General features: G+C 40.0%; 1 protein-coding gene across 2 annotated transcripts in view; it reads right to left on the bottom strand.

Moving 5' to 3' along the window:
- SERPINI1 (serpin family I member 1) overlaps nucleotides 1-13,812 on the bottom strand; it is a 65,824-nt gene that overhangs the window by 22,962 nt on the left and 29,050 nt on the right. For both annotated transcript variants that reach the window (XM_033958164.1, XM_033958165.1), the window contains exon 6: nucleotides 574-671. In XM_033958164.1, coding sequence (XP_033814055.1) covers nucleotides 574-671 — 98 coding nt within the window. The remainder of the gene's footprint in view (nucleotides 1-573; nucleotides 672-13,812) is intronic.

Raw genomic sequence — 13,812 nt, 5'->3', positions numbered from 1 at the left:
CACAGCTTAGTAAAAGGAGCCCTTTATCTTCGCAATGAAAATTCCCTAAATAAATTTAAAACAAATCTAAAAACATTTCTCTTTAAAGATGCCTACCAATAAGTGTGTGTGGGGGGGGGGGGGGGGAGAAAAAATAATTAAAAAAAAATAAAAAAAAAGCGCTTTTAAGTAGCGACATCCCTGTTTCCCCTCTACCCTTTCCTTTTATTTTTATTTATCATTGTAATTAAAACTTCCCTTTCGTTTCCAATCAATTCTTAATTTTTTATTTTATTGTACCTAACTCAAAAATTATATTAGACCTTTCTAATTTTTAATATTGTAAACCGCCCAGATACATGTGATGGTCGGTATATCAAGCCATGAATAAACGTGAAACTTAACTGTAAATATATCATGTGGCCTGATACCATGTTTGCGTGTTAGCGGTTAACACATGTTAAACTGTGCGTTAACAGCCTAACACACTTTAGTAAAGGGGCCTCAATCGCTAATTATGCTAAAAACTTAAAAAAGCATTATTAAAATGAATTGCTACAATACAATATGCTTTTTTGTGTAAAGTCTTCTTACCAGATAATGCAGAAAGATCGGCATTTCTGTCAAATACTTCTCTGATCCCAAGATCCCACAGAATGTTTTTCAGGTCCATCTTCTTTTCTACTTTGAATCTACAAACATATTGAGATAAATGTCTAAAGATTTGCTTTTGTTTTCTATCATCTCTGGTCTACAAAAATTTAAAAAAAAAAAAAAAAAGAAAAAGATTGCAACCAGGTAAAAACTGTAATAAGTAGCCAAGACTGCAATAATAAAAGTACTTTTACAGCAACAAACAATTAGGGCTCCTTTTACGAAGCCGCGTTAGCAGTTTAACGCGCATAATAGCGCGCGCTAATTTGCCGGCCGCGCTAGCTGCTACCGCCTTCTCTTGAGCAGGCAGTAGTTTTTCGGCTAGCGTGCGCTAAAGCCGCTAATGAGGCTTCGTAAAAGGAGCCCTTAGACTTTCTTCTACATAAAATATATCCCTGAGGAATTCATGAAGATGAAATATTCCTTTCTACATAGGTAATGCTTCTTTAGGAAATTATCCAAACCTTTTTTTTTTTTTTTTTAATCATTTCTTTATTCATTTTTAAACTTACATCAAGTGTACAGTAAATATCTACCAAATATAATACAACATCACTTGAAAAATTTTCAATATCATACACCAAGAAGATTAACCCCCACCCCCCTCCCAAATTCATATACAATTAATATATACCACATAAAAATAATATCTTACGACAATCATCTATATATTCTTAATGGAAAAACAAGAAATCCCACCCCCACATCCACATGTGTATTAAGATTGGGAAAAGTGTAACTTATTCATTACTATAATTTAATAAAGGTCCCCACACATCCTTAAATTTATTATAATATCCTTTTTGAACAGCCAATGCTCTTTCCATTTTATACACATGACAAACTGAAGACCACCAAAAACAATAATTCAGTCTTCTACAGTCTTTCCAATTATGTGTTATTTGTTGGATGGCAACTCCTGTTAATATCAATAAAAGCTTGTTATTATTAGCAGATATTTGACATTTAGCTCTCATAGACATGCCAAACCTTTTTAAAACCCTGCTAAGCTAATTGATTTCACCACATTCTTCGGCAACAAATCCCAGAGTTTAATTATATGAAGAAATATTTTCTCCTGTTTTAAATCTACTACTTTGTAGCTTCATTGCATATTTTCTGTGATATGTTTGCATTAAGATCTTGTACGCACACAATACACATGCAAATTCTACATTCTGTTAGAACATATCCCACCGGCTATAATTAATGTAATAATGGAAACAAAAAAAATGAACCACCCAATATCATAAGAAGAAATGTGAGACATAGAATACAGTGAATTCAAGCCGTACTTACAGGATTGCAGACTTTATAAATGGGGGGGGGGGGGGGGGGGTCTAACAGCCAAGAGTAATTAAGGTGGAAGACTACCACAAACAAACCAAGATAGCCCAGAAAAGACGACTTATTTTTTAATCTGAAAGGAGATAGCTCATCATTCTGTAAGAGAAAGAAACCTGAGGAACTTTCATTTAGTGGCTGCTAGAAGCCCAGCAGCTGACTAGAATCATGATAAATTCAACCTCCCGGGCAGAAGCTGTCAGAGCCAGGGAAGGTTTTAACAGCTGATCTTGCACTGTTAAAGAATTGATAGCAAACAGTTCAAGCAAAGATGTTTCAGTGTGCCTTTCTTCGATAGTACAGTGGTGCCTCACACAACGAACTTAATTCGTTCCAGGAGCAAGTTTGTTATGCGAAACGCGTTAAGCGCAGTGACTAACGACTGCCTGCAGTGCCTGCGCGGAAGAATGCAATACATCGGCAGCGATCGTGGAAGCTCGGGCGACTTCGTTGTGTGAAACGAAGTTCGTTGTATGAATCATGAAATGAAGTTCGTTGTGTGCAGCGTTCGCTGTGCGAGGCGTTCTTTATGCGAGGCACCACTGTATAAGGTTATATTTGGTTCAACAGGGCGAAAATGAAATACAAGACACAATTTTGTCCTGGCCATCCCAACTGAGGGCTGCACAGGAAGGCATCGTTAGAACCTCAGTTTATGGGCACTTAATCTGATAATCAGTTTCAAAGTTGGTGGCCGAAATAAACAACCTGTGTTATGCAGATGATGCCATGCTCATCACCAGCAGCAAAGACGACATGCTGTATCTACTGAGAAAAGTCAAAGCCGAAAGTCATAACATGGAATTAGAACTGAATATAAACAAGACGAAGATCATGAACACGGAAAATGATGAAGATTTTGAGCTTGAAGGCGATAGAATAGAAATTGTAAAGGATTTCAATCTGCTGGGCTCTTTTGTAAACAAAGAAGCAACTAGCAGGGAGCAAATACTCGGCAGAATAGCATTTGGTCGCTCTTCAATGAAGGCTCTCGATAAAGTATTCAAAGGCAAGGAGGTAACACTCCAAATGAATTATCAGACTTGTCCACGCACTCATTTTCTCAGTGGTCCATTACGGATGCGAAAGCTGGATACTACGGAAACAAGACAGAATGAAGATTGACTCATTTGAGCTTTGGTGCTGGAGAAGAATTTTAGGCGTGTTGTGGACCGCCAGAAGAACTAACAAATCGATTGTGTAAGAGATCAAACCAGCTATGTCACTCAAAGCCCAAACGATGAAGTTACGACCATCTTATTTTGGTCACACCATCAGATGAGAGAGATCACTGGAGGACATCATGTTTGGGAAGATCGAAGGAACCAGGCAAAGAGGGCGTCCTGCAATCAGATGGCTGGAAATGTTGAAAACAACCATGGCGATGACACTGGAGGACCTTTCTGGACTAGCACAAAAACGATTTCTTTTTAGATCCACAAGTCAGCAAGTCGCTAGGACTTGAGCATGAGTCAACCACAACAATTTGATATTAATCAAATGACTTTCCTCAAGTTCAGAAAAAGAAGTGAAATCAGACTTAGGAATTCCATTTGAATAAACTGTTTCAAGAATGCTTAAGTTAGAGATACCGAGGACCAGTGCCTGAGTGCATGGTTGCTTCTGTTGAGATTGAGAAAATATTCCACAGCAATGCAGTAGATATGCCTTATGCGAATATGACACAGTCTCAATATATAAGGGATTACAAACCTTATATACTTAAACCTTTTTCAATTGCAAAATCTCTCACATGATCCTCAGCGAGGCCACCTCCCCACTCAATAAATCTTCATAGTAGGTGGCTTTACACCTCCTCTCGTCATCGGATCCTTATATTTTCTTAAACTTTTTTTGCTTGTATTCTTTATAATTTTTTGTATAATTTAATGTTTAAATACTTAAATAGTTCATAAATAGTGGCTAATTTATGAACTATTTAAGTATTTAAATTATACAAAAAATTATAAAGAATACAAGCAAAAAAAAGTTTAAGAAAATATAAGGATCCGATGACGAGAGGTGTAAAGCCACCTACTATGAAGATTTATTGAGTGGGGAGGAGGCCTTGCTGAGGATCATGTGAGAGATTTTGCAATTGAAAAAGGTTTAAGTATATAAGGTTTGTAATCCCTTATATATTGAGGCTGTGAATTACTATTGCCTTTTTCTTTAAGAAGTTTTATGAGTTGGGTGCCTTTGAGTCTAATATGCAAATATGAAGCACAACTTATGTCCGGTAGGCTCTCTTTCAGCCCACAAAGATTTTGCCACAAGGGTACCTTCGCTGTGCAAAGCAAATGTGCCAGCACACATTTTACACAAGAACTGCAAATGTTCCATGCATAAATATGCATTAGTTTCACAAAAATTTCTTGCACACATATTGGTTCTTTTGTTTTCTTTGGATATGCACACAGAACTCAAAAAAAAAAAAAAAAAAAAGACAAGTTTCCAAGTTTATTAAAAAATTGATAAAACACTAATTATAAATTCTAAGCGTTTTACAAGAAAAAATTTAATAAGGGGTCCAGTTAAACTTTTAATGACATAACATTACTTATATGGAACAATAGGGTGGTGGGGAGAAATACAATTTAAAAGAAAGAGAGAACAATTAAGGATAACATAGGGAAAGGGAAAAAATAAATTTTGAATAGAAAATGAATTTTTATATTGAGAATGAGCTAGAAAAGTCCCATAGACCAATTAACAGTCATATGCGTCTTTAAATAAAAAGCTTTTAAGGCCACCTTTGAATTTATCTAAATTCTGTTCAGACCTTAAATATGATGGTAATGAATTCCATATTGTTGGGGCTATCGTTGCAAAAGAAGAAACCCTACGGGTACTAATAATTTTTAGGGATGGGACATGAAGAAGATGCTGTGAAGCGGATCTTAGTGTTCTCGGAGGATCATGTGGAATCAGATATTTATGGATAAAAGTGGGCTCCTTGGTTTTCATGGTTTTGAAAGTGATTAAAGCAATTTTGTAAGTGATACGGTGATGGATAGGTAGCCAGTGAGCACTTTTTAACAAGGGACAAAAAGAAAGGGATAAAAAGGGACAAAAAAAAAAAAAACCAAACCTGGCAGTAAATTCTCTCCACTAACCTGGAGGTGAATTTCACATGTTGCACGTGTGTTAAAAAATGAGTACACTTCTATGCATTAAGGCAAAATAGGTAAGAGCTTCTTAGCCATGCATTTTAATATGGTACACGCTGATGTCTACTGCTCGAGTTAACTGCTGTCGTGGTCCCTTTCTACAGGCAGAAACGCACAATAAAACCGTACACTCCCACCCAAGGAAGCTTTTTGCAATGGCCCCTGAAATAGGAGACTCTCTCTACCAATACTCAGGGCTCCTTTTTCAGTGGTGCGCTACCCGAAAAACTACCACCTGCTCAAGAGGAGGCGGTAGCGGCTAGCGTGCGCTATTCCACGTGTTAAGGCCCTAAGTAGTGGTATTTTGACCCTCACATTCTTGATAAGCAGCACACAATGAAGCTGTGGAATTTGTTGCCAGAGATTGGAGTGAAGGCAAATGACAGACAGTGGGATTCAAAAGGGGACTGGACACGTTCCAGGAGGAAAATTTAATTAAAATTGATTAGCCAGGCAGACTGTTAATGTCTAAGGATAAACTATATAGGCTACAGATCTATTTTAGGATCTGCTGGGTATTGCAATATGGACTGGCCACGGTCAAAGGACAGAATGCTGGACTTATTGGACTTTGGTCCAACTTAACATGGCTTTTCCAGGACATAAAAATTGCCATTTTAGATCAGACTGACTAGTCCATGTAGCCAGTATACTGCTTTCAACAGTGGCCAATGCAGGTCACAAGTACTTGGCAGAATCCAAAAAAAGAGTAGCAAAATTCCATGCTATCCCAGGGACAGCAGTGGTTTTCCCCATTTCTATCTCAATGGCAGACTATGGACTTTTCCTCCAGGAACTTGTCCAAACCTTTCTTAAGCCGAAATACCCTAATTGCTCTTACCACATCCTCTGGCAATGAGTTCCAGAGCTTAATTATTTCATTAAGTGAAAAAAAAATATTTTCTCTTAGTTACCTGAATAAACTCATAAACTGTTCTGAGCTCTCCTGGGAGAACAGTATAGAAAATTGAATGAATAAAATTTACCATTTAACTTCTTAGAATGTCCCTGAGCCTTTCTTATGTTTCTTCATAGAAAAAAAAAAAAACATGTTCACTAGCTAGCCAGGAAAAACAAAGCACATTCTTCAGAAGGGGAACATACACCAGGTTTTGACAAACAGGGAGTAGGGGGAGACGATAGAGTCAGACCTGGTCTTTATAAGCTTTATAGCTGAATCCCTCGACCGACTGGGGACTATGAGATAGCCAAGGTCATTTGGCTCCCACAAAGAAGGTTTATAGCTCAACGCAATGCTTAGCCTGCCTCCCAGGGTCCCTGGATGCACATCTAATTCTTGCTAAAATGTGCAATAACTAAGCAGGACAAGTTGTACGCTAGAACAACTGCTCTCAGCGTCCCAGCGGACGGTGCCTGCAGGCTGCGTTTCACAGCGTGCCAGCTGAAGTCAGTTCATCAAATATGCATGAAGTGTTTATTTAGTGCATCGACAAAATCCCGCAGAGCACCTCCGAGTCCCAGCAATCAGCCATGGCGAGAGGTTTGCAATTTACCAAGGACATCAAATTCCCAACCTGCTTCTTAAATATATATCAGTCCTTCATTGCAATGAAGCAGGGGGGAGGGGGAGAGAAAAGGGGGAAATGCAAGGACTGAGTTCTACATTAAAAAGCTCCTGGATATGGTAAACGTTGTAGAAAAAAAAAGAAGAACCCAAGCCTCGGGGGTAACCTAGAGCAGGGGTAGGCAATTCCGGTCCTCGAGAGCCGGAGCCAGGTCAGGTTTTCAGGATATCCACCATGAATATGTACGAGATGGATTTGCATGCACTGCCTCCTTGAGATGCAAATCTATCTCATGCATATTTATTGTGGATATCCTGAAAACCTGACCTGGCTCCGGCTTTGCCTACCCCTGACCTAGAGCTACAAAAAAAAGAAGAGGCACAGGAGACGTTGAGACCAGCCTTTGTCAAGGGCACTGCATTTTTATAACATGTTTTCAAATTACTCAGGTATCATGAAAGCAAATGTTTGAAATCCATATTATATATTTTTTAATATGTTTTTATAAAAATGTTCTTTTGTGGTTTTATTGTTTTTAGTTTACACATATGGCCTCTTTTAACAAAGCCGTTTAGCGCAGGCCGCTGCAGTAACAGCCCCAAAGCCCTTGTAAAACAGGCCCATAATCTCATGGATATTCAATTTAGATATTTATTTTATACTAGTGTTTTAGCCCGTTACATTAACAGGTACTAGTAAAGCCTCCTTTCCTCACATGTCCCCTATTTTCAGCCCCAGCTCTAAACCCATTTTTACCCACCTCCCCCAGCCCTCTTCTACCATCTGTTCCCTTTCAGCTCGAGCCCCCTTTTCTCACCAGCAGCATTTCCCTCCCCACTCCACTTCCTTGTCCAGCAGCACCTCTTCTCTGCTCTCCCTGTCCCTCTTCCCTGCTCTGCCAAAAAACAGAAATGTGCAGCCACCCCTGGATAAGACGATTAACATACCTTTTGTAAAAGAGACTTCCACATTGCTGCTAATATTCAGATGCCTGAGCTCTTGAGAGGATAGAGAATGGTTTACTGGGTTTGTCTTGTCTCTAGGCTGGGCTGTGCTGTTGAATCACTGCTAATATTCAGATGCCATCTCTCTGTCTCGCAGCGGGCTTGCCGGCTCCGGACAGACAAAGTTCATTTTTTAGTTCAAAGCCGACGCTGCGTCTCCTCTCTCGATCCCCGCCAGTCGGAAGTCTTCTCTGACTCTGGTAAGGTTCGATAGAGGAGCCGCAGCGGCGGCTTAGAACTAAAAAATGAACTTTGTCTGGCCGGAGCCGGCAAACCCGCTGCGAGACAGAGAGAAGCGTGGTAAGCGCGCATGCACACTCTGCCGGCCACGGAACTACAGCTCAGGCATCAAGGCAGTAAGAGTGCGCATGCGCGCTTAGCGTTTTATTATATTAGATACTTACCTTTTACCATACATTTTCTCACGTCATCGTCTAGATTTATTCATTCATTTTGTTTGTCTTTTTAATGTTTTTGTTTCATTGTTTAGCATTTTTTCCCCCATATTTTCTATATTTGCTTTGAACTAAAATAAATTGGCCTTTACTTTTTAAAAAATTTAAACATTTAGGGCTCCTTTAACTAAACTGCGTTAGGGCTTTAATGCACGGAATAGCGCGCACTACACTGCCCCGCGCGCAAGACCTTAACGCAAGCATTGAGCTGGCATTAGTTCTAGAAGCGTAGCGCATGGTAATTTCCTGCATGCGCTATAAACGCTAGCGCACCTTAGTAAAAGGAGCCCTTAGTGAGTGTAATAATTTCACAATGTATTTCTATTTCATATCATTTTGGTTTGTTTAGCTTGTTAATTTAGCTTGTTAATTTAGTTTGTTTAGCTTGTTAATTTTATCTGTCAATTTAGCATATTGATTTTATCCCTCTTGCACTTAAGTATTTATGGGGTCCTTTCCCTAAGGCGCGCTAGCCGTTTAAGCATGCGCTAAATATTAGCATGCGCTAAACGCTAACATGTTTATTATAGTCTAAGGACGCTTTAACATTTAGCGCGCCTTAGTAAAAGGACTCCTATATGTCATATTGATTCCATCTTGCATCAGGGAAGAACTACAAGATATAGAAAAGAGAACAAAAAAGGATAAAACAATAGGGGTTATGTTATATTAGATCAATGCTTGTCTACATCAATTGGGAACAGTAACTCGAGTGACTGTTTTATTACGAGCTTGAAACAGCTCACTCGTGGTCTCGATCAAACACATTATAAAGCAGTCACTCGAAGGCTGAAGCTACTTTCCCACCTATAACATAGAATATAGGTAGGATAGATTAGATCAGGGGTGGCAAAGTCCCTACTCGAGGGCCTCAATCCAGTCGGGTTTTCAGGACATCCCCAATGAATATGCATGAGATCTATTGGCATACAATGAAAGCAGTGCATGCAAATAGATCTCATGCATATTCATGGGGGAAATCCTGAAAACCCAACTGGTTTGCGGCCCTCGAGGAGGGACTCTGACACCCCTGGATTATATAGGCATAAAGGTGGATGATATAGTATATAACTACTTGTTTCAATGAGATTTATATTTATAGTGAAAATTCATTGAGAAGATACCGAGTGCTAGTTACTTCCTCTTAATATACCCATTTAACTTTAGCCATGAATTTTCAGTGGCATCACATACAATGTAAATGCTACTAAAACTTCATTTATCCTTATTGCAGTTGGCCTGTGGCCAAAATTTGACCTCATTCTTTCTATGATAAGCGTAATCAAGGTACAGAGAAGGGTGACAAAAATGATAAAAGCAATGGACAACTTCCCTACGAGGACAGGCTAAAGCGGCTGGTTATCTTTGGCTTGGAGAAGAGATGGCTCGGGGGGTATAATTGAAGTAGCTTGGATGGTGGGGGTGGTGATGTGGAATCTTTTCTATGCCATTACAAGGGCTTTGAAAGTACAGTGTTCTGCATGGAGAGATGGGGTCATGGTAGTTGAGGTCGTACAGAAGGCGGATTGCGGAGTTTTGGACTCGCTGAAGGCGTTTGAGTTTTTTGCTAGTTATTCCATTGAATATGGAATTACAGTAGTCCATTTTGGAGAGTACATAGGCATATAGGAGTTGGGCCAGATCAGGTTTAGAGACATATGGCTTAATCCTTATTATTTGGCGCAGATAGTAAGAGATGATAGAGACCACATATCCTCCTAGTTGAAATTTTTAAATAAAGTTGCTTTGCCAAGTAACAGGTAAAGCTCCTTCAGTTGATGTAAGAAATAACATTCGTACCTCTCCTTGGGCTACCTGAATCGACAGATGGCTCTATGGAGAAGCAGTTAACGCATTGCTTTTATGAACTGCAGTGCTGATTTAAGCCTCTCTCAATGCCATGTGACTTAAAAAAAAAAAAAAAAAAAAAGGATGACCACTGTGATAAGAATGGGGCAGCTTGTTCAGGAGAAGGGTTGCATAGCCGGACAGACAGACCACACTCTGGGCATTCAAGGAAAAAACCTCTTTTATTCAATAGTAGTGCCAAGCCTGTTTCTTCACAGGCTCCTATAAGTTTGGGTTCTTCAAAAGCAAACAGTTAGGCTTTTCCCCAATCTTACTCAAACAAAAGTCCCCTTCACCATAGGACGTGCCACGCCCCCAAACAGTCTTTTATTCCATGTGCAGGGAACAGTTAGGCAGCGTTATATCCCAGGTCTTAGCAGGCACTAGAACAAAGGCAGGGTTGTGAAATACAGTAGTCTTACTTCCTACAAACTCTGTCGGTGCCCTTCAACCAGCTTCTCCAGCTCCTGGGTTCCTTCTAGCACCCCACCCCCCTCCTCCTGGGTCTGGCTCGACCTTTTAAGTTTCCCTGAGTCACTTCCTGGTTTCCTACTTTTCTCCCCTCCCCCCTCCCTGGGAGAAACTCTTTCTCAGTGCTGCTGTGGTTGTGACATAATTTAGCCAGGAAGAAGAGTGCCGGGTTTTCCCGAAGTTTATTCTGAGTCTGAGCAGCAGTGTCAAGTAGGGGAAGTGGCAGGGTTTCAGACACTCTGTCACAACCAGATTGCATTTTCTTTTTAAACAACACAAATGTTTACAAGACAAAGTGCGACAGCGTTCTTAAGAAAAGCTGATCTTGCTCTATCTGCCTCTTCAATAACTGCTGGGTAAGTACTTTTGCTGCTTCATTGCAGCATCTACAAGGGGTGCATCTTCTCCACATCTGTTCTGCTACTCCTACACTACCTAGGCTTCGTCTGCAACCTGCACTACTGCTGTATTCTCTGTATCCTGCTGCAATTTGTTGGTTTTTTATTTTTTTTTTTTGCTGTTCATCGCGAGACATCTCTTCCTATTCAACTGCATTATGTTTTTCTTTGAAACACACAATGACTGAATCTTCTTTCCAGTGACAAGCTTCCTTTGAAAAGCCTTGATGCCGCTCTATTCAGAGTCTGGATATTCAGCATTTGTAGGTTCAAGTTTAATTTATTAAAATCTAAGCGGTTTACAATATAAAATATAAGAGGGGAGGTAACAGACACAAACAATTTAACAGAAACATGACTGGACAGACATACCAAGAAACATGGAAAGAAAAAAAAATGGAATGGTTAAAATTTCGTCTGGGGTATGGAGAAAAGGAAAAGGATAATAACAAATAGGTATGGGACAAAAAATAATATACTCTATTGTTACCCAAGCCTATTGAACTATGAGCAAAACACCAGAAAGAAGTAATATGCCTTTTGTTGCGTCTTAGATGTCAAAAACGAACTTTCAGTGCGGAGATAGTAAGGTAAAGAGTTCCAAAGTGTGGGAGCCATAACGGAGAATAAAGAGTTCCTGTGAACGTCGAGAAATAATTGTCTAAAAGAAGGAACGACCAATAACTGTTGTTGTGATAATTGAAGAGTTCTTTGTGGAGAATATTGAACCAAAAAAACTAAGTAAAAAACATAAAACCATAAGAATACTGGGTCAGACTAATGGTCCATCGAGCTCAGTAGCCCGTTCTCCCAGTGGCCAATCTAGGTTCCTAGTACCTGGCCAAAACCCAAAGAGTAGCAACATTCCAGCATCTCAAAAATAGCAACATTCCAGAGCTGAGATTGTGATGTCATAATGCTTCATTCCATAGTGCCTCAGAGCCAGCCTCATCAGTGATGTTACAATGGCTTGATTGCCCTATACTTGGCTCATGCAAGAACATAAGAATAGCCTTACTGGGTCTAGCCCAGTATTCCATCGTCACAGTAGTTAATCCAGGTCACCAGTACCTGGAAAACCCCCAAATAGTAGCAACATTCCATGCTACCGATCCATGGCAAGCAGTGGCTTCCCCCATGTCTTTTTCAATAACAGACTATGGACTTTTCCTCCTGGAACTTGTCCAATCCTTTCTTAAAACCAGCTACGCTATCTGCTCTTACCACAACCTCTGGGAGACCATTTGATAATATTTAATGGGATGCCGAGGATGGCCGGGAAGCCAATGACTGTAAAATACAAGGGCTGCTGTTTGAACTGAAGTTTTCCAACCCTGGGCTTTGAAATGTTTTCCTATTTGCGCATCATTACCTGTTCTCTAACCTATTTTGCTGGTTCTGTTGTTGATAGCACTCATGGCCTGTCGTGTTGCTTTCAGGGCTGTCTGGAAAGGAAACCCACTGCGGAGTATATGCTTGTCTATATTCGTTTTTTATAGGTGTTTGATATCTTTTGTGCGGTTTGCTTCATACCTTTAACACCATGGACCCCTGAGGAAGGCGTGTTGTCCGAAACACGGACCGTGTCGGGTCCCTTGGTTGGTAATAAGAGGTTGTATATTTTACTGCACTTTTATTTATTTAATAACCAACGCCTGTATCTTGTACATCATCAGCAGTTCGTTCGTTGTCTTTTGCTTGCTTCACTGCAGATTACGTTGGATTTCTCTTTTAAGGAAACCCTTGAACCATCACCAGTCAGATCCTTTGACTAGAGTGGAGAAATTGGGCCCTTTTTGTGCGTTTCCTAGCAAGTCAGACCTGCCCAGTGTTGCTTTTCATCTCTGATCTTCTAGCGTACGTTAAAGAGTTTACAATATTTCCACTTTAAGGGGAGAATACATCAAGCAGCATTAAAGCTTTCAATCGCAGAAAATGGCCCCTACCGTAAACAGCCCCTAATGCTGCAAGGCCAAAAATAGTGCAGTGAATATTTAAGTCACTGCACATTACTAAATAATAAGATGCGAAACACATAAATGCATGTTTTGATTCCCATTATCATGCAAAGTGCCTAAACTTTAAGGTGACATACTGCAGGTCATGCTACGGCCCAAAAACAATCATAATAACCCCAAGCTCTTTGAGGTTAATTTACTGTCCAGGAGGATCTCCCAGGATGCCAAGATAAAGTCTCCTCCCCTTGGCTCGAAACCCCCGAACCGAGACAGCCACTAGGGTTCATATTACAGGGTTGCACGGGGACAGAAATCCCCACCAGGATCCTCTCCGTCCCTACACGTCCCCGTCAGGATCCTCTCCGTCCCCACCAGGATCCTCTCCGTCCCCACCCATCCCCGCAAGGAATTATTTCCATCCCCGCCCGTCCCCATAAAAAGCAGCAATTAATTTATTTAAAAAAAATGTAATTTATTTCTTATATACCGCTAAACTCCGTTAGGATTCTAAGCGGTTTACAGAAAAACAGGCAATAGGGTGCATTAAAATTATAAGTAAAATAGGTACTTAGAAATTCCCTTACTGTCCCGAAGGCTCACAATCTAACTAAAGTACCTGGAAAAATGACAATTAGTAGAGTAATGAAGAAATAAAATAGAGAATAGATGAGAAAAATAAGAAAATAAACATTCTAATAAGACTACAATGATCTAAAAGACTTTGAAAGGTTGAAAAAAGAGGGGAGATAAGAATAGATGCAGAGAGAGAACCGTTGAAGCAATAGAAATTTAAATGAAATTTGAATGGTAAAATAAAACAAAATAAGTGGTAAAACAATAAGTGAGATTAAAAAATATATCATAAACTAAAAAGAAGAAGTGAAAATAAAATCAAAACAGTCAAAACTGAAGTCCAGCTTGAACGGGCCCCCGAGCCAACCGTTGGTCCGATGGCCGGACTGCAGCCCTCCTCCGTCGGCTCTCCCCTGCTGGAATGGGGGAGGA

This window comes from Geotrypetes seraphini, chromosome 9, assembly GCF_902459505.1.
Source record: "Geotrypetes seraphini chromosome 9, aGeoSer1.1, whole genome shotgun sequence".
NCBI classification, from domain to species: Eukaryota; Metazoa; Chordata; class Amphibia; order Gymnophiona; family Dermophiidae; genus Geotrypetes; species Geotrypetes seraphini.
Note: the sequence above shows the minus strand (reverse complement) of the source record. Positions and strands in the feature narration are given on the sequence as shown.